General features: G+C 39.0%; 1 protein-coding gene across 6 annotated transcripts in view; it reads left to right on the top strand.

The window, feature by feature from the left end:
• Nucleotides 1-20,478, top strand: part of LOC124722711 (tetratricopeptide repeat protein 39B-like) — a 336,578-nt gene that overhangs the window by 210,214 nt on the left and 105,886 nt on the right. For all 6 annotated transcript variants that reach the window (XM_047247848.1, XM_047247847.1, XM_047247850.1 and 3 more), the window contains exon 3: nucleotides 8,082-8,110. In XM_047247848.1, the coding sequence (XP_047103804.1) occupies nucleotides 8,082-8,110 (29 nt within the window). The remainder of the gene's footprint in view (nucleotides 1-8,081; nucleotides 8,111-20,478) is intronic.

Raw genomic sequence — 20,478 nt, 5'->3', positions numbered from 1 at the left:
TCATTTGCTTCCTAAGGACACTACTCCAGCCTCACTCTGTCACCTTCAGTTTCACGACCTTTGCGATAGTACCTCTGTATACACTGATGGCTCTCGGACTGACTTTGGGGTCAGGTGTGCTTTCATCATTGGCAGCCAAGTCTTTCAATGTTAGCTTCCAGCACACTGCTCAGTATTTAAAGCTGAGGTCTCCGCCCTGTATCAGGCCACGTAATATATCCAGCGACACAGCCTTTTCAAATGTGTCCTCTGTTCAGACTCACTCAGTGACTTCAAAGTCTCTGTGCACTGTACTCTGCCCATCCCTTAGTGCAGTGGGTCCAGGAAAACTCACTTGCTCACTCTTGGTGGAGCCAGTGTGATGTGAGTTTGTGGTCATGTCGATCTGCCAGGAAACGAGGCTGCTGACGCTGCTTCAAAGGCTGCAGTTCTCGTACCTCAGCCCACTTGTTCCTATATTCCTTCCAATGATCTCTGTGTTGCAGTCTGTTGGGAAGTGGTGTCCCTTTGGCATCACCAATGGTCCTCCCTTCACGGGAATAAACTCTGGCTTATTAAGCCTCTCTCAGAGGCTCGGATGACCACCTCTCGGCCCTCCCACTAGGAGGAGGTCATTTTAACTAGGCTGCATATTGGGCACTGTCTTTTTAGCCATTGTCATTTGATAAGTGGCGCAACCCCATCACTTTGTACACATTGCGCCCAAGTTCTAACTGCCCACCACTTCCTGACGGAATGCCCATTTTTTAACCGTTTACGTTCCTGCTTGGGTTTGCCATCTGAGTTATCGGCCGTTTTAGAAAATGACTCTTGAGCTGCCGACCGCATTTTACTTTTCATCTGCCAAAGCAATATGGTGAAGTCCATTTAATTTTTAGTTTTGGACCTCCGTTTCTGTATGGTGTCTATTTTTAGCTCTTTCTCCACATGCCTGTTTTTAGCTGTCATCTCTTATGTCAGTTGGGACTGACGTATAGTCGTTTTTTAACGCATCTCTGTCTTCGTGTTGTATAGTTTTGACTTGGGCGCATATGACCCCAGTTGTTTCTTGTGCCCTAAAGCTAAACAAAACCAAACCAAAACCAGGTGACCCTGCTTCTGATGGGATAGGATAAACTTGTGACAGGACTGGAATAGTTCCTGAGCTACGCAGATGGGAGTTACTGTTGCAGCATATCCTTTGCCCCCGTAATCCTCCTGGCTTCAATTTCCTTTAACCCCCTGCATCACCAGCCTCCACCCAACAGTCTCCTCTATGTGCTTCATGACTACTCGACACGTCTTCTATTTGGTGAGTGGGCTTCTTTACTTCTAAAATATATAAATACGAATTTAAGCTTTTCAAAAAACCAGTTTCCCCAAAAATTACTGGTTTATGGAAAAAGTACTTCATTGACTGACGGATGTTGTGTAGTCAGTTGTGTCTATCCATTGACCTGTGAATACAAATATTTTATTGTATAATATGTTTGGTTTTACAGTTACATGTGGTGTGTCATATTGATTAACTCGTGGGAGAATGGTTCAAATCTCTGTTCAGTTATCAAGCTACATGTTTATAGTGGTTACTTTAAATAACTTGAGGTGGATGCTGCAGTTGTTTCTTGGAGTAGATCATAGGTGATTGCTTTTCCCATTCCCACTGGAACTGACTCCCATATCAGTGTAAAGTTAACCAGTATCAAGGTCTCTGTTCTGAATCATTGTGATATGATTAGATTTATTCTAAACAAGTCCACTCTAATACCATATCTAATGTGTGTGTTAGTACAAGAGTATTTCATGTTAACTTCCCATATAAATAACTGCCCATTGAACTGTAGACTTTAGTAGTCTACAATGCTAAAAAAATATCATTTTTCTTTTGTGAAGTGTATTTGCTTTAAAATTTCTCAAATAGAAAGTTGTTTTAGTTTGTTACAGACTTATTGGTCATTTCTTGCATCCTCCTTTTTTCTCCAAGCATCATTGTTTTGCCAGAGATCTCCCCATATTTCTCTTCCTTCCATAACTAGCTTTTTCCAATCCTCTCTTAGTCTCCTCCTCATCTCCTGTGCCTATTTTTACCATATTTTCCGTCACCCCATGGGGTTGCCACTCTTTGGCGGGTTCGTGCTTGGCTACCACAGGGCCCCAGCCTTTTCCATTCTGTGTTGCTTGCCTGTGCTCTTGCTATTCCTCTTCTCCTCCTTTGAGGACCATGTCAGGGGTGTTATTGGGAATGTTCCGCATTGTCTGTCACTGACATAAGAACAGTCTCACCACTGTTTTTCATTCCCTTTTCCTTTCGTGGTTTCCCTTCTCCTATCATTCGTCTGCTTCAGCATTTGAGGTTCCTCTTTTTCATCTTCCTCCCTGTGCACTCCTGATGGCCTGTGCATCTGACGTGTAACATCTGACTGGGTAATGCATAATTGCTAGCCCCGGGTCGACAGGTAGGGTTCGCACATACCCCCAGGTACAGGCCAGATCCCGGGAGGGGTGATTGCGTGAGCTGCTACCTTTCGAAATTGCTGACTGGTCCCTCTGTCAGGTGTTCAGGAGGTGTGACTTATGGTGTGGACAATCACCTAAGGTGGGTGCGTGCCCTTGTGAAGGGGGCCCCCGGTTGGAAGGAGTGCACCATTGGAGATGCTGGTAATCGTGGGGGATTTTCTCACAGTGAGCCAATCACCTTCACACTCAACATATACAAAATGTAAATGGTTTCACATACTGAAGATGGTCAGTCCTTCAAAATGGTAAATCCATTTATTATTCAGAAAGGTGTTGATGCCATTGCTGGCCCTGTGAAATCCTGGTCTCATTTACGGGATAGCACTTTGCTTTTGGAGACTTCTTCTGATTCTCAAGCACAGCAACTGCTTGCCGCCTCACTTCTCCACAGCTGTCCTGTTCGTGTTGAGGCCCGTAGAACTCTGAATTCTTCCCTTGGTGTTATTTACACTAGGCTGCTCGACAGTCTGATTGAGGCAGAAATCCAATCTTACCTCTCCAATCAGGGTGTCATTGCCATCCATCAGGTGATGAAAAGCTAGATTCTTCCTGAGTGCCCACCCGCACTCTTTTTTTGACCTTTGATAGAGTGGTGCTTCCGTCCAAGGTCAAAGCAGGCTATGAAATTATCACAGTCCAACCATACATTCCAAACCCAGTGTTCTGCTACCAGTGTCATCGTTTCAACCACACTAGAATGTCTTGTCGACACCCATCCAAACGTGTAACCTGTGGTAGGGATGTGCATGAGAGTGATTGTCCGCCTCCGTCTCCCTGCTGTATCAACTGCAATGGCGGCCACACTGCCTCCTGTCGGGACTGTCCCGTGTCTTGATGAGTGGGCTGTACAGGAGATCTGGGTAAATGAAAAAGTGCCTTACCCAGTCACTTGCAAGTTATTGGCTAGTCATAAACCATGTGTTCTACCATCTGGCACCTAAAGTTCTGTTCTTGCTGCATCTCGTTCCCTGAAGGACATGGCCAAGCAGACATGCGACCTCAAATTCAGCTCTGAGATTGTGAAGCCGGCCAGTGTCATTGTAACATCATCGTCCCTTCATCCAGCTGTGGAACAAATCATCAAACTATCGCTTCAAGGCGCAAAGTCACCAGCTGCAAAACCAACATGCTGAAAAGGACAGAAGGAATACTCCCATGAAAATTTCCTACGTCCCTCCAGCCAACCAACACCTATGTCTTCCTCTGCTAACTGGATAGGCTCGAAGAAGTCCAACCAAGGCAAATGGTCTTCTCCTTCGCCAACTCGAAGATCCTCTTCGACAGTGTCACCGCATTATACCATCACCCGTCCAGCCTCTGTGTCGTCGGTGTGCACCACCGACCATCTTCAGTGATGTCTTGATCATCTTTACTCCTGGAGCATTGACAGTGGCTTTCATTTTTCCACTGACAAAACAGTCTGTATGAATTTCTGACGGTGCAGTTGGTTTCTTCCACCATCTTTACATCTTAGGCTTGTTGATCTTCCATTTGTTGAAACTACGAAATTCCTGGTGCTCATGCTCGATAGGAAATGCTCTTGGTCCTCTCATGTGTCTTACCCGGCAGCCCACTGTATGCAGTCCCTCAGTGTCCTATGTGTCCTCAATGGTACTTCCTGGTGTGCACATTGAACCACCATCCTCTGTTTGTATCGGTCCCTTGTCCATTCGAAACTAGACTATGGGTGCTTTGTTTATGCATCTTAATGTCTGTCCCTCTTACACCATCTCAACACTATCCACCATCGTGGCATCAGTTTGGCCACTGGTGCCTTCTACACTAGCCCGATGCTGAAGTTGCTGAACTACTACCGTTACTTTCTCCTCAGCAGGTATGCATGGCGTTTGTCTGCCGTGTGTGGCCACCGATCCTATGCCTCCTTCTTCAATGATTCCTTTGATCGCTAGTATTGGGTGCATTCCTCTTCTCTGTTACCTCCTGGAGTCCAATTTCGGCACTTGCTCCAGCGGCTCAACTTCACACTACCTGCAACTTTCCCGGTGGGTGTGAACCCTTCACCGCCTTGGCTTCGTGAAGCAGCCCATGTTAACCTTTGCCTTCATTTGCTTCCTAAGGACACTACTCCAGCCTTGCTCTATCGCCTTCAGTTTCACAACCTTCACGTAGAACTTCGCGATAGTATGTTTGTGTACACTGATGGCTCTCTGACCGACTGTGGTGACAGGTGTGCCTTCGGGTTGTTGTCACCCATGTCTTTAGATATCGGTTTCTGGCCCACTGCTCAGTATTTACGGCCGAGCTCTCCACCCTGTATCAGGCTGCAGAGTATATCTGGCAACACAGACTCTTCAGTTGTGTCCTCTGCTGAGACTCCCTCAGGGCCCTTCAAAGTCTATGTGAACTGTACACCGCCCATCCCTTAGTGCAACGGGTCCAGGAAAACTGTCAATTGCTCACTCTTGGTGGAGCCACTGTGATGTTTATGTTGGTTCCTGGTCATGTGGGTCTGCCAGGAAACGATGCTGCTGACGCTGCTGCCAAGGCTGCAGGCCTTGTACCTCAGCCCGCTAGTTCCTATATTCTCTCCGATAATCTCTGTGTTGCTGTCTGTCGGGAGGTGGTGTCCCTTTGGCATTGCTATTGGTTCTCCCTTCATGGGAATATGCTCCGCATTATTAAGCGTCTCCCAGTGGCGTGGATGACCTCCTCTCGGCCCTCCTGCCAGGTGGAGGTCATTTTAACTAGATTGCGTATTGGATACTGCCTTTTTAGCCATCGTCATTTGATAAGTGGTGCTTCCTCCACCACTTCGTACACATTGCTCCCAAGTTTTTACTGCCCATCACTTCCTGACAGAATGTCAATTTTTTTAACTGTTTACGTTCTCACTTGGGTTTACCGTATGAGTTATTGGCCGTTTTAGCAGATTACGCGGGGGCTGTCAACCGCATTTTACTTTTGTCTGTCAAAGCAATATGGCATAGGCCATTTAGTTTTGGACCTCCATTTCTGTATGGTGTCTTTTGTAGCCCTTTCTCCATGTCCCTGTTTATAGCTGTCTTCTCTTATGTCAGTTGGGATTGATGTATAGTCGTTTTTTTAACTCCCCTCTGTCTTTGTGTTCTATAGTGTGGACTCGGGCACATATGAACACAATTGTTTTTGCGCCCTATAAAAAAAACAAACAAACAAACAAACAAATCATATTTTCCACGGCCATCAATCTTTGCCAATTTTTTCCATGTGGCCATTTCAACCTACACTTCTCTGTTGCTTCAAGGGTATCTTTTTTCTAATACTATTATCTTTTTTATTTCTTTTATTTATTATTTTTTTATTTGTTTCTTACTCTTTCAATCTGTCTGTCATAAGCTCACAAGGACATAGTGTGTGTCAATTCGTATATTTTCTTATATTATGAAAATTTATGCAATCTTTCTAAACAATGAACACAAAGATAGTAATGGTACAAGGAAGATGACAGTAATACTAGATTACATTTGTATTACACATAAATTACACACTGCAAGGTTAAAAAAAAAAAAAAAAAAAAAAAGAATATCGGTGTCTACATAATTGTTCAATCTTAATTTATATTATGCCATGCATGTATATTTATAGTTTCCAGATGTTTTTACACTGTGACTAGGAAATGTATCCAAGCTGTAAAGTGACCATTCCAGGGTGAGAGGATCCCTAAATGTGGATTTGTTATCAGACATATATTTCATATGTGGATGGAGAGCATTATAAAGTTATGCCAGTGTACTGCACATCCTTCTCCATCATTGTCAGACATTTACAATCATTGTGTCTTATCCTTGATATGTTTTTGGGCCAAGAATATTTTCTTTGCCAGTGACTGATTTCCTCAAAATATAATTCCATATGACATTAGAGAATGGAAGTATCCAGAGTATGCTGCTTTCATAGTGTTTAAGTCTCCACACTCAGAGGTAATAAGTATGGCAAAAATCAATGAGCTGAGTCTCTTGTCAAGGTTTATTATATGATGGAACCAGTTTACTCTGCAGTCAACCCAGAAACTTCATCGTTTCAACTCTTCTATTGCCTGTGTGGCATACTTAACGGTTAGTTCCTCCTTAGTTTTGGTGGTTGCTGTGAATGGAATATAGTTAGTTAAAATAGTAAAGTGGCACTGTAGCTTTGTACATTGTGGCAAGTCATTTATAAATATCAGAGACAGCAAAGGTTCTAAGAATGGATTCTTGTGCCACTCCACATTTGATGCTTCTACCTTCTGATGAAATCAGACCACCACAAAAATCGTCTAGACTGTCTAATACTAGTTTCTGCTTCCTATCTTTGAGGCATGACTGTAACCACTTATTTGATATATCATTTATCCCCAAAAGGTTAACTTTCTGTGATAATATTTGATATTTTACAGTGTTTCATAGGCTTTTGACAAACCACAGAATAATCATGTTCTCACCATTTTGTCATTTAGAGACTCTAGAGCTTTATTTGTAAAAGTATTGATTGCTTGTCCAGTTGACTGACACTTTTGGAAACCAAACTGTCTTTTTCTGAGAATATTAAATCTATCAGGATGTTCCAAAATTCTGGTGTGCTCAAGCTTTTCTACTTTCTTTGGAAAAAAAGTCGGGAGATGAACTGGCCTGTAGTGTGTAGCGTCTGTTCTCTCCCCCCCCCCTCCCCCCTCTCCCCCTTGAAGAGGGGATTCACAACAGCGTATTTGAGTCTGTCGGGCACAGTTCCGTGCACTGCAAGATGTGGCAGAGTACATCAGTTATAGAACCACAGCACTATGTCAACAAATTTAGGGGTGTTATCTACTCCAGTAGAATTTCAGTAATCTTCTGTTTTAGCACAGCACTGTCTCAACAAATTTAGAGGTGTTATCTGCTCCAGTAGAATTTCATTAATCTTCTGTTTAAGCATAGATATTTAAAAACTTCCCTTCATAAAATCATTTCCCATGGTTGATAATCGTCATAGACTCCCCCACCACTGTGCCATGTTTCTGCTCTATTGAGTAATATACTGTAAATAAGTGTCCATACAATATTTTCTTTGTTGCCTTCATATTTTTTCTAGCCATAACTACAAATTCATTTTATTTATGGCCAGTTTGGCATGTGATATTCTGTGTTGAAATGTGTGTCATGTTAAAACAGAAATAAAATTAATGCCCATATGTACCTAAGTAAATCTTTTTTCTTTCAAGTTGCATGGTATGAAACACACGCAGTACATAATTTGCAGCAACGGAATGTTTTTTAGATGGGTCTTTTGGGCATGTATGATTTACACCACACATGAAATACAGTATTTCAAGTAAGATATCATGCTTGACATCCCAAGTACTAAATTCCACTGGGAACCTTGATCAGAAAACAATTTACCAGAGCAATCATCCTGAAAAACAATTGGATAGAAAGTTTACATTTTAAAATACAGATATTTGTTATGGACCTAAGGGAAAAGTATATAACTTGCAATGTGTGTGTGTCTCTTGCCCCTTGTTCAGTTATCTTAAACAGTTATATACTTCGCTCATGATTTTTGAATGTTTTTGTATAATTTTAAAGTACTTCAGTATTTGTATAAGAGGAGAAAATAATTTTATGTTTCAGTTCCAAGATGCCTATGAAACTCCACCTATGTAAGTATTTACTGGTACTACATATATAATTTCTTTAATAGATATATTTTTGCTCATTTAATTTTTTTTCCTTATTGTGCTCCTTGAATCATACAAATAATAGTCCGTCCTTACAATAAATTTAATTTTTATAGACATAAATCAAAGTTTTGTTGTACTTTTGTTTATATACAATATATATCTGCGTGCGTGCGCATTTTGCTTCTGAATAAAGTGAAAGTGTTGAAGTATTTTGGAAAAAATTGCCAGTAGCATTTTAAATTAAAAATATAATTTGACTAAGACTCTGAGATCTGTAGTAACCTGTGTTAAATAAAGTCCTCTGCCTTCATATAAGTATATACTCAATGTTCCCTGCACAGTTGTGATCCACTGAGTCTGAGGATTTATAGTGTGTAGAAAAAATAAACTACTGAATGTACATGTCAATGCCATACATTCAAATTGTTAACTCTCTTTTTTTTCCTTTTGAAACATAATTTTCTGGCCTTCAGGCTAAAAATTATTTATATTAGCATTACTCTGACTTTTCAACTGCTTGTGATGACACAGAACATTAAAAAAGGTTTATTTATTTTCAAAATTGCGTAACATTACTTCCTTTCTTACATGTGTCTAAAAACATGAGTCAAGACTTAACTGACTAATAAGTATAAAATCAGTGAAGTATGTTTCACAGTATGCATGTTGAGAGGACCTGAGACACAGTTTTTAATCAAAGCAAACTGTTGACTGGAAAATTAAGTGATACTTTGTATAAAAAATTAGTCAGTGACATGAAAGGTTAATATAGATATGAACTTGATGATAACGACACAACCTGTACAGTAACTGGATTGGCATGCAAATAAACTATTACCATAACATAACCATGAGTCTAATAAAACTCATCTCAAGTAATGAGGAAAGACCTTAAAGACAAAACATTTTAACAGATGGAGACAGAAAGTAAAACAAACAATGAGAAGAAAGTTTCTGTGTATTCAACTAGCTTTGCACAAGGAAGACTCTCTTAGTGGATGACCGGATGCTTTACACAGTATAGCCAAATATTGGTTTAAATATCACAGTTCCTGTGTGGTTAGAACTTCAATGCCTTACTAAAACCTTCATCCAGTGAACCAGCACATTTAGTCAATTTGGGGGAACCTACAGTTTAATGTGTCATGTGAACCATAGTAAAACTAAACTGACTGTTCCCACAAATGAAATTTGTGAGAGAACAGAAAAATAATTTTGTAATAGTTTCACAATTACACACAGAGCTACAAAGCCATTCGTACAAATACAGAATACGTACACATTTTGAATGTTTTGACACATATTTGTCTGATCAATTCAGAAGTAATGAAATTAAAATAAATAAATCATCTATATACAATAGCATGACTTGAGAGTATTTCCAGTTCATAAACTTCAAACAGAGCTCTTTTCAGAAGCCTCGATGTTTGGTACTCATTTTGCTTTGCGATGTTTTCTTATTTTTTTAAAAAAGGAATAGAAGCTGATTTTGGGTAACTAGGCTTACTGCGTCCTTCTATAGGATAAAAAAAAACTTTTAATCTTAACTACATTTCCCCAGAAAACTGTGCCATAGGACAGATTTAAGGGAACATATACTAGTAATCTCATCTCTAGGTCAGCCCAATGAGAGTGATTTTTAAACACTAAATATGCAGAACAATGCTTTTGAGTAATGCATCCATCTAGTGCTAAGTCGATTTATCCCTCTGCATCCCTAGGAATACCACCCATCTATTATCTACTTTTGGGACATGTAAGGTATTTTTATTTTTTCTGGATTTGCACAATTCCCTCCCTCCCTCCCTCCCTTTCTCTCTAAAAAAGACTGTGAGTCAAGTTATTTGAAGTGAACCTGTTATAAGCCTATTGCACCATTCTTCTGACTGTGTTTGGTATGGATGTTTTTGTGCACTTTATTAATATGTACAGTTACCAAACATCACACTTCTTTGAAAAAGTCCTCAAATACTCACGAGATACACATATGAGGGAGCAATACGTTGGTTGACACTTCCAGGGATGTACGCTTTCGGAACTTAAACAATAAACCACAACATCGTACAGAACACTTGTCTTACAGCATTTGCCACTGGAGTTAGCATGATGCTTTCACCATTACAAAATGAACCTGTAATGAAACACACTGCTCATCTTTGTATCTTTTCTATTTCCTCTATCAGTATTTGTTTTCTCTCACTGCAAAATTAATTTTTATCCAGTTGTCAGTTTTAACTATGAACCTTTGTTTTCTGTGGACATGACTCCATCCACACAAGAGGAAAGCATTTAGCACCATAATGTTATAGTTTTCTTAGTAAAATGTTATGAGAATTTTAGCAAGATCATATTAAATGCCAACAGGCTAATTTTTTTCTACCATTGCTGAGTTTGTGAAGTTACATTGCTCTGTCCATAGAGCATCCTTGAAGGAAGCCGAACTCAGTGGTTGTTAAAAGGTTGTGTTTAGAAAAGTGGTTTAGTGTTCTGTTGTAAGCTACCTTTTCAACAATTTTTGAAAACACAGGAAGGAGGTGACTTACCTACATTTTTATAAATTGATGGTTCACTTGTTTCAGGTCACTACCAGCCTTAGCCCAGTGTACAATGCAGTGTACACTAGCATTATTGTCACCATTCTGTGTTGTCTTCATGGTGCCTCATTTTTTATTTGTCTTTATTTCCATGTGTCATATTCACTTCAGTGTACAAAAGCAGACAATATACTCAACTCAGCTCTCACTGCTAACCAGTCAGGCTAGGTTGACAGTGAGGGAAAGCTGTCAGTGCCGAATGAGTACCTTTGATTTGTATCAGTTGAGCTAGCCACCACATCAGGTGTCTTTAAGGAGTACACAAATAGTAGTTCTGCTGTGTGATTTCCAAAGATACAGAAAGGTATGGATTAAAAATTCAAACTTACTGCTATAAAAACACCCTACTCAAAAAGTTGAAGCCATTTTTATTGTGTTACTGAGATGCATCCATAGAACTTGGGTGTTCGCAGTCTTCAGTACTTTATACATGTAAATGCTTACTAATTTGCTAGAATAATACTAATGTGAGTGTTTTAACTGAGCTCTCATATTTAAACAATGCCCTTCAGAGAGAATGAACAACACATTTCACTTTTGATTTGAAAACTATGATTAGATAATGGGTGGGAACATAAAAAAAATGTAGCATTTCAAAAAGAGGACTCTAATGAGAAACAGATGTACAACTTAACTTTTGATAAACATGGACTATGACTGAAGAGATAGTGTGTGTTCAAATTGGTATTTTGAACATATGTAGGAATAACAGGTGGTAGGAAAAGTACATAACAGGAGAATGCTAGACGTCTCATAAACAGCAACTGAGACAGTCGGTGGGAGTTAAGCGGTCATCTAGTTTAAAGTAGCTAGCAGAAAGTACTATACTACTTTTCTGATGCTCATCTACCTTGTGTGAGAGATGTGTTATATAGCAGATGCTGCCTATAATGTGAGAAAAAGCATTGCAAATTAAAATAAAGGGTTGTTGAAGTTTATTGCTTCCAAAGCAATGAGTTATTTAAAACATTTTTCTTTTTTTTTCATCACAGACCCAATTACTTTGCAGGTTAAGAAAATGCATTGGTTATAAAGAAGCAATATTTTATATACAGAAGACCAAATTTATTGTAAAATGCATTAAATTCATGCTAAGTTTGAGGTGGTGTATATATTATGAAAAAAACGATGTCCTGTCCTGAGAGAGAGAGAGAGAGAGAGAGAGAGAGAGAGAGAGAGAGAGAGAGAGAGAGAGAGGAGATATGTTCCTACAAAAGTAGTTAATTCACATTGTGTCTTCATATATAGGTGGAATAATTATTGTATGCAAATAGTGTTTTTAGTCTGTCTGTTTTGGCACCATAGTGTTAACAAGTAGTTATCGATCCACTGTAGTTTTATGAACACAGAAATGCTTTATTAGACTTGCTTATACTGTGATTGTCAGGCTCTGCTCTTCTTCTGGCCTTCAAACCATCTTTTTCAGCCAGTGATGCTGCATCCTGTAGTTTAATGTGGAATGTGATGCACAGTGTGACTCTTTTCCTCATACAGTGTTGCTTGAAGTGCATGCAAATAATGTAGACACAAGCTGTATAGGTTGTACCATTAAATACGTGTTTTAAATAACTTATTGCTTTGGGAGCAACAAACTTCAACATCCCGTTATTTTAATTTGCAATGCTTTTTTCTCACAATACAGGCACCATCTGCCACATAACACATCTCTCACACAAGGTAGATGAACATCAGAAAAGCTAGCTGGATAAAATTCTAATGATAATCTAGGATTCAGTTCTGACTCTTGGTATCTCACCGATAAAGTACTAAAGATACTAATCCAGCAAAACGTGTAATTAGCAATACAATGTAGAAAAAATTATGCGGAACTCGTGCCAGTGTTTTCAATCTTTTTGTGTGCCATTGTTACTAGACAAGTCATTGTTTTTTTCTCCAAGTAGCTGCATTCACACCGATCTGCACTGAACTTGCCATTAAGTGAAAAATATTTTGAATGTCATAAACCATTTGTGTGTGACAGACAGTGCACGAATTGTGTTGTGTGATGTTTAAGTACACTATTTGGACATAGTTCTGCACACACCTTTTGGATTAACTGAAGCATTCAATACTGCTTCACCAACTCACAACTTAACTGGCAGTGTTCATCCTAACATAGACCTTGGGCCACACTACAGATCAGTATGTCACCACATTAAGATTTTGTGTTCACATTTGTTGGCTTTGCAACTCAGAGCCAGGCTGTCCCCTCCTAACCTAACGTAGAGATTGGGATGGACTACACTCAGACTGACACCACAACATACATTCCAGTAAATAATACAGACAAAATAAATATTGTTACTGTTATTGTTCCCTTTCTGCTTTCACTCATATGTTGTCACACATCACGTTGTCATTGCGTTGCGGGATGAAACCAACAAACAGTATCAGTAGGTTGATGCCGCCTATTACTGTTCCTCATAAATACCCACCTGTATAATCAATAATATACAAGCTTATGTCCTTTTGCTACAAAAAGTCTTTGAACAAGTTATTCCAGCAAATCTAATCCAGTTTCCTACAAACAATTATGTAATTCTCCTTGCTTTGTGAATAGAAATATTATCATGCTTACACATAAAATGCCAGACTCAATAACCAAACTATTAAAAAAAGGAAATATCACTAGCCAGGCTTGTTCAAAGTCTGAACATGTCCATCTTAATGTTAAATCCCATACTATAACTCACTACTTCATAAAACTACTTCTACTGCATCACAGTCCAATAATATGATCACTTTGCACCATTTTAAGTGATTTTACAATTCTTTCTTGTGATGCAGCTGGGCAGCTTGACAACCATGAAAGTATAGTGCTATCTGAAGAGATTGTTCCACCACTGACTTCAGTAACTGACCTGAGGCAGCTGTCATTTGAAATACAGTGTCCAGCCACATTAATGTGATCACCTATCAAAAGCCTGACTAACCACATTTTGCAGTCTGTACTGCTGCAAGACATGCAGGAAGAGAGTCAGTGAGGTCCTCAAAGGTACCGACAGAAATGTGGAGCCGTGCTGACTCCATTGCTGTGGCCAGCTGCACTAGGTTTCTCAGTTGAGGATCCACGGTGCGAACAGACCGATAGAGGGGGGGTCTCACAGTTTCTCGATTGGGTTTAAATCCAGTGAGTCCGATGACCGAGGGAGTATGGTAAACTTATACTGGTGTTCTGTGAACCGTGCATACGAAGTGCGAGCTGTGTGACACGCTGCATTGTCCTGCTGGTAGGTGCCACTGTGCCGAAGAAAAACAAACTGCATGTGGGGGTGGACATGGTCCCCGAGGATAGACACATACTCTTATTGATCCAGTGTGCCTTCCAGAATGGTGAGTGCCCAGGGAGTGTCATGAAAACATTTTCCAGGCAATTATGCTCCCTCCTCTGGCCTCAACTTTTCCAGCAATTGTTGCAGTGTGTTTGCTTTCAGATGTTCTACGTCGTACACTCCAATGACCATTCGCCATCCGAAAAGGCCACCTGTCATGACTTCGATGACCAGTTTCAGTACCGGCTTGCAGTTTTCAGCCGTCATCGCCACTGAATGGCAGTGAGCATCGGTGTATGAACTAGGTGCCTGCTGTGGAGGCCCATACGCACCAATGTTTGCTGAACGGTTGGTGGGGAGCCACTGTTGGCAGCACCTTGTTCATCTGGGCAATACGTTGTTCTACAGTTGCATGCATACTCACCCATACACATCTCTGAAACTGTGATTCAACCCTATGACCCGTGTAGCACCATTTTGCTATGCATGATATACTTTAACTGCAGCAGCACAGTTTGCAAACTTTGCAGTGGCCCAAAAGCCAGTGATCATAACCTTTTGAGCATCAGATAAATTGCTTTATTTCCACATTATGACAATGACTGCACTGTTTTCCACATTACTTCTTCCCCCCCCCCCCCCTCCCCCCACCCACCTCCTCCCTCCACAAACTTCTTGTACCGTCCAGTGGTAGTGCTGCCACTTGCCAACTGTGAGTGGTTATTGCACATTGACATCGAACATAGGTGGTGGTTCCATTAATGTGACTGGACCACGTACTTGACAATGATACATGTTCAAAGATTCTAACAGTATGCTCTAGTCTTGGTATCCTTGTGAGGAAATTTCTTGTGACTACCAGAGCAATGATTAGATATGAAGAAGAAACATCCAGAAAGTACTACTGGAGCATTGTCAGCAAATGTGAAAATTCTGTCAGAATCTACAAACTTATAGATCCCTACAGCAATGTCCCATTGAAACATATTCAGTTCTCTACATTGTCATAGTCTGATATAAAATACATGTACAATGATAGTGTATAACCTTTGTAGTCATATACCCAAGATATGCATCACGACATGTACATATTCGATGGGATGTCTGGACACTTTTGGTCAAATCGTATATTTTTAGGTCACCTAGATCTGTTTTAATAAAGTACATATTTCTAATATTAAGTATAAAATATTGTGTTACTATTTACAAAGATACTTCAGAAACTACATAATGTGACAGCATTGCATCTCTGAGTGGAATGTAGCCAACTAACTATTGGAATGTCTGCAAATGCTGCAAAAGAATTTCACCATTATGGATATGTGATGGAGAAAGAGAATATATAATACTGCAAAATTGATTTGTAAGTGGATTCAACAAGATACTGCCTATTTTGATTGTCAAAAGCTGTGAATTTAGAAATACAAAATAATTTTGTAATTATGTTTGTGTGCAAGCAGAAACTTCTTGTGCATTTCAGTACTTGTTAATGAACTGTAATGTACAAACCAGGTGAACAAAATATATTGGTCTGCTATCAGTTTTAGAGTGGAATAACCTAGTTAACTTTAAAAGTTGTTACATAATCTTATCTCAGTTGTTATCACCAAGCCAAACTGCATATGAACGTTTTAGATTCGTGTACGTACCTTAGGAGAAAATAATCTAATCTAATCTAATCTTAACACTCCCATTGATATTTTTACCAGTGCTGTGCCATTTTTTTCCGAGCTCTTTTAGCGCATGTTTAGCGATTTTTCTGTTATTGATTCCATATTGTGGTTTGTAGTTATCTGCATTCAGTCAGGGAAATTTACCTCAACTTAGTGTGTGTTGTATTTATAATGTGGCTAATTGATCTTCGGTGATCATGAATTAATTTACTGGTTTTTACAATGTTAGTTTGCTGTTCAGTTGTTCCAGTAACACTGCTACATATTTTATTTTACATCACATTAACGAATCTGTTAGCAGATGTTGCAGTATTGATACAGGCTGTGTTTTTGGTGATATTAGAACATCAAGTAACATCACTACATCAGCTTTAAATGTGATGGTAATCAGTATCAACAATACTGCAGTCCAGAACACTTAAAATTTTCCAAAATTCAGAAGTGAAGCACTGCTACATACATCTTACTTATATTATATACTATTTTGTTTTGATATCTTGTTTAAACTGAGCTGTTTAGGAATTGTAAAGATCATAAGTGTTGAGACTGTTAGTTAATTAGGTCTGCAGCTGTCTCGGAGAAAAATGGAAATGGCACTGGACACGACAATACGCAAGATATATTCCATACTGCCTACATTTGAGAAATCAAATGCATCAAGGTAAGCATTTATTTTTATTTGAGCAAAATGATACGAAATAACAACAGTTATCGTGTTGTTGAAACAAGAAGCTGATTCTTGGGGCTAGCAATTAGCTTGGGAGCTTTGTTAATTGTAATTGTACCTCCCAATCCAAGTAATAATTACCCAGTCTAGAGACTCGATCAAATTGCCAGTGCTGCAACTCAGTCTGCATGATTCCAAGTGTGGTGGTAAAATGAACTGTTTTTAACTACATACTATGAGTGTCTCAGTATATTGTAAACCAGGCATGCAACTTCAATTATCTTAATGTTGATTCGCCATTGAAAAGTAAAGTTAATAATATTGTTACATACGTGGATTCTGTAGTAAGCATAAAATTCTTTTTAGTGCTACAAATAGTTTAACTGCTTGCTATGTACCAGCAACAAGTAGGATGGAGGATATGTTGACTCCTTTGAGATATCAGCCAATGAAACATTAAATAAAAACTAAAAAGATGATGTGGCATCAATGTGTTGTGTGTATTTAGGTGTCTACTGTTTCCCTTGTAACTCAGAAATGTAATATGAGTGTGGTTTTAAAAGACAAGCATTTCTTTTCTCTAGCAGATTTCACTATAAACATGTTAATGATATCAGAGGCATTACTAGATAGATTATTGCGATTTGAAAGAGGGCATTGTAAAATATGCTCGTTAATACAAAGCAGAGTCATGTCACATGTAATTGTGAAGTTCAGTCAATGGTGCATTCAAACTGTTATTCCATGAATTCAAACATCAAAATTATAGACAGAAAAAATAACTTGGCAATAAAATAATTTAGTAACAGAAGTTTTTCTTGCCTACTTCTGTTCATAGATCACAAAACTTGCATAAAGCAGAGATGAACTTTTGCAAACTACAGTCTCTTTCAAAAAGGGAATTAGGGTTTTAAAGCTTTTCTATGTTACCCCAAAAGTGTGCAATGTAACTATCATTCGAAAATGGTGCACATCCAGTTTGTGGGAGAGTTTTTTTCCCTTACCTTGAGCAGAATGTCTAGAACAGTATGTCTACAGCAGTTGATAAAACAGATGCTTCCATTAATTTTCTCAAGTTAAATATGTCATCTGGTGGTAGTAGTCAAATACTCTCAACAAACACTAAAAGAAAGAAACAACATGATATCAGATTGGGTGAATGTGGAAGTCATGACAAACCAACCCTGTCATTCATTCTCCAGAGACCAATCCAGTTGTGGGCAATGTGCAGTGTTCTGCTGGTGTGAAAGTATTCTGCATTATTGCCAAATTAAATTCTCTGATCAATCTTACAATTGAGAAAACAGCAATAGCCTTAGCTGTAGCATATCAGCATAAACAATTCTGATCAGATAGGGCATAGAAAACAATGAATTTTGAAGAGTCACTATTGCACACAGTATTCTGTTGTGGATTTTATGACCTCAGATCTTTCATCTTCCATCTTTATAAAACACTGATTCATCACTGAATATGACGAAATTTCCTCTGTGCACCAACATTTTGTTTTTGTACTTGTGCAAGTCCGGGACTGTGGGCTTTGGAGCAACTCTAAATGATACCAACGTCACTAGCATTTCCTTGAAACTTAGTACCGATAAATCGTCGACACTGTTAATTGACAGTTATCTGTTTAAACAGATATATTATTAGTACATACAAAAGACACATACATGTTCAATGTTCAGTTCAGACACTCTTGGTTATCCCCATACTCTTTGTTTTACGAAGACAGTGATTGCTTTGTGTTCAAATGTGTGTGAAATCTTATGGGACTGAACTGCTAAGGTCATCAGTCCCTAAGTGATTGCTTTCAAAGTGATATCATCATTCAGGTGATCACAATCAAACTCAATAAGGAACACACAGTGAAATTTAAGTACAGATGCATACTTTATGAACTGAAAAACTTGGAAACCTTTCGTTTAGGGAATTCCTATCTTTTCCTTTGGCATTTTCTAATGTTCAATTGAGGAAACCATTTACGAGCATACACACAACAGAACTGGTGTCTTACACAATTTAAACCCCAATATTCCATCTGAATCTCCATTGGACTCAAATTTGAGAGGAGGACATTTCAAATCCGTGACTTGCCATCAGATTTAAGTTGCACGTGGTTTCCCTAAATCACCTACAGCTAATGGTGGGATGTTTCCTTTAAAAAAGACATGATCAATTCATTTTTGTGTCTGTATGTCCATCCTTTTGGCAGGAGGTCTTTGGGATGATGGCTGTTTACTATCGTGAGAAAATAAAGCACCTACAGCTGTGCTTATGATTTTATTTTATTTTGTTGGAACCAGTTTTGGCACTTCAATGCGCCATCTTCAGGTTGTAATTGATGCAGAACGGGTTGATACAAACTATATATATATATATATATCGCATTACTTGCCAACATAAGTGGATGTGCAGATAATCTGAAAACTTACGTGTCAGCACTTCATCAATTGCTGTCGATGGTTAAAGTGCTGACACACAATTTTTCAGATTATCTGCATATCCAGTTATGCTGGCAACTGATGCAATACATATAGGGATCGTATCAACCCATTCTGCATCAATTACAATCTGAAGATGGCGCATTGAAGCACCGAAACTGGTTCCAAGAAAGCAAAACAAAATAAAATAAAATAAAAACATGAGTAGGCTGTAGGTGTTTTATTTTCTCGCAATTCATTCTCGATCCATCTCTAATCCAAGTTTGTACTCTGTCTCTAGTGATCCTGTAATCAGGGGTATGTTAAACTTTGATATCTCCTTCCTTCCATACATTTTGAAGTATATGGTATATTAAGTAAATGTAAGCCATATACATATTTAATAAAGATTAAAACAAGAAATAATGTATACTGATAAAGACATGCCATGCATTATGTCAGGGTGGTTATAATTAAACTTTCATTACTTGAGAGGAACCCCATGAAAAATGAGTGATCATAGGAAAATGAAAATTTGTGGGAACATTTTTAAGGAAGTTCAGAAGAGAAATAATGAATAAATCATTTAAAGGAACATATTTTAGTTTCCACATGAGAGGGTAATACTTGTTAACTGCACACCATGCTTACATTCCAGGTTACAAAAATTGCTCAGTGTAAGAACTATCTGCGCCCATGACAACCTGGACCTGCACCAGAGATACTATTTCACGATTGTTCATGGGACTTTTTGAATGATGAACCATGGAATTTTCAGCTGTTGTGACACAACTCATCCACTGCTTGAGGATCACACATTGCATCCAGAATTCTCAGTCATGCCAACATTAACTTCAACAATTTATGGTGCAATTGGCTGTCAGTCTCTCCAAGGAGAATTCCCAAATCACCTGTTAATTTGAACATCTGAGTCATGTTCTTCAAACCCGGTGCAGAAAGAAATTCTCTCTGTATTCCTTTAATGTGTCAATCCTTGCAAAGAGCGATGGCAGTATTGCTGTTGTTTCGATAAAAGAGCTTTACAAGTATAAAGCCCTGCGCACGTTGCCCAGACTTATGTTGACTGACTGTGACTGTAATTCACACCGCTGCCCGTGTTTCAAACCTATGTCGCCATACTGATACCAGCGCCTAATGGAAAGTCATGATATTAACACCACTAAAAATGCAAGCCCTGCAGTGCACAGTCTGACATCATTCCTATAACGTTTGGTACCCATACGACAATTCGTAGCCACTTTATTGCAATTTTGACTGCTAAAAGATATCTTATGCGCATCTCATTGATATAAATGAACATCAGATAGAGTTGCATGTTGGATGAAATGGAAGCATCATCTTTCCAGAGAAAGAAAAAGGTATTTAGGCAGCAGCCTGATGGTGGTCCTCTGGATGTTGAAGGTGTAGGTCATATGGTGTTATGTAAGAGCTCTACAGGGTTGCTGCTGTTGACTGGCGTTGTGCTGTGATCATGAGGTACTTGAAAAATCCATTGTCCATTCTGCACTATTATTGGACTATGAATGGAATGATGTAACAGGTAGCTCCTTGATCTTCCCATGTGGAAAGTAATTAAAATTTCTGGAATGTGTTGTTAAGGCCTATTAACTGTAACAATGAACTCTGGCTGCTCCTGAATAGCAAACATCCTTGCCAACTTCTAGACCATGAGGAGAATACATATGGAATTTGATAAA

Source organism: Schistocerca piceifrons, chromosome X (assembly GCF_021461385.2).
Source record: "Schistocerca piceifrons isolate TAMUIC-IGC-003096 chromosome X, iqSchPice1.1, whole genome shotgun sequence".
Lineage (NCBI taxonomy): Eukaryota > Metazoa > Arthropoda > Insecta > Orthoptera > Acrididae > Schistocerca > Schistocerca piceifrons.
This window is presented reverse-complemented; position numbering and strand designations above follow the sequence as displayed.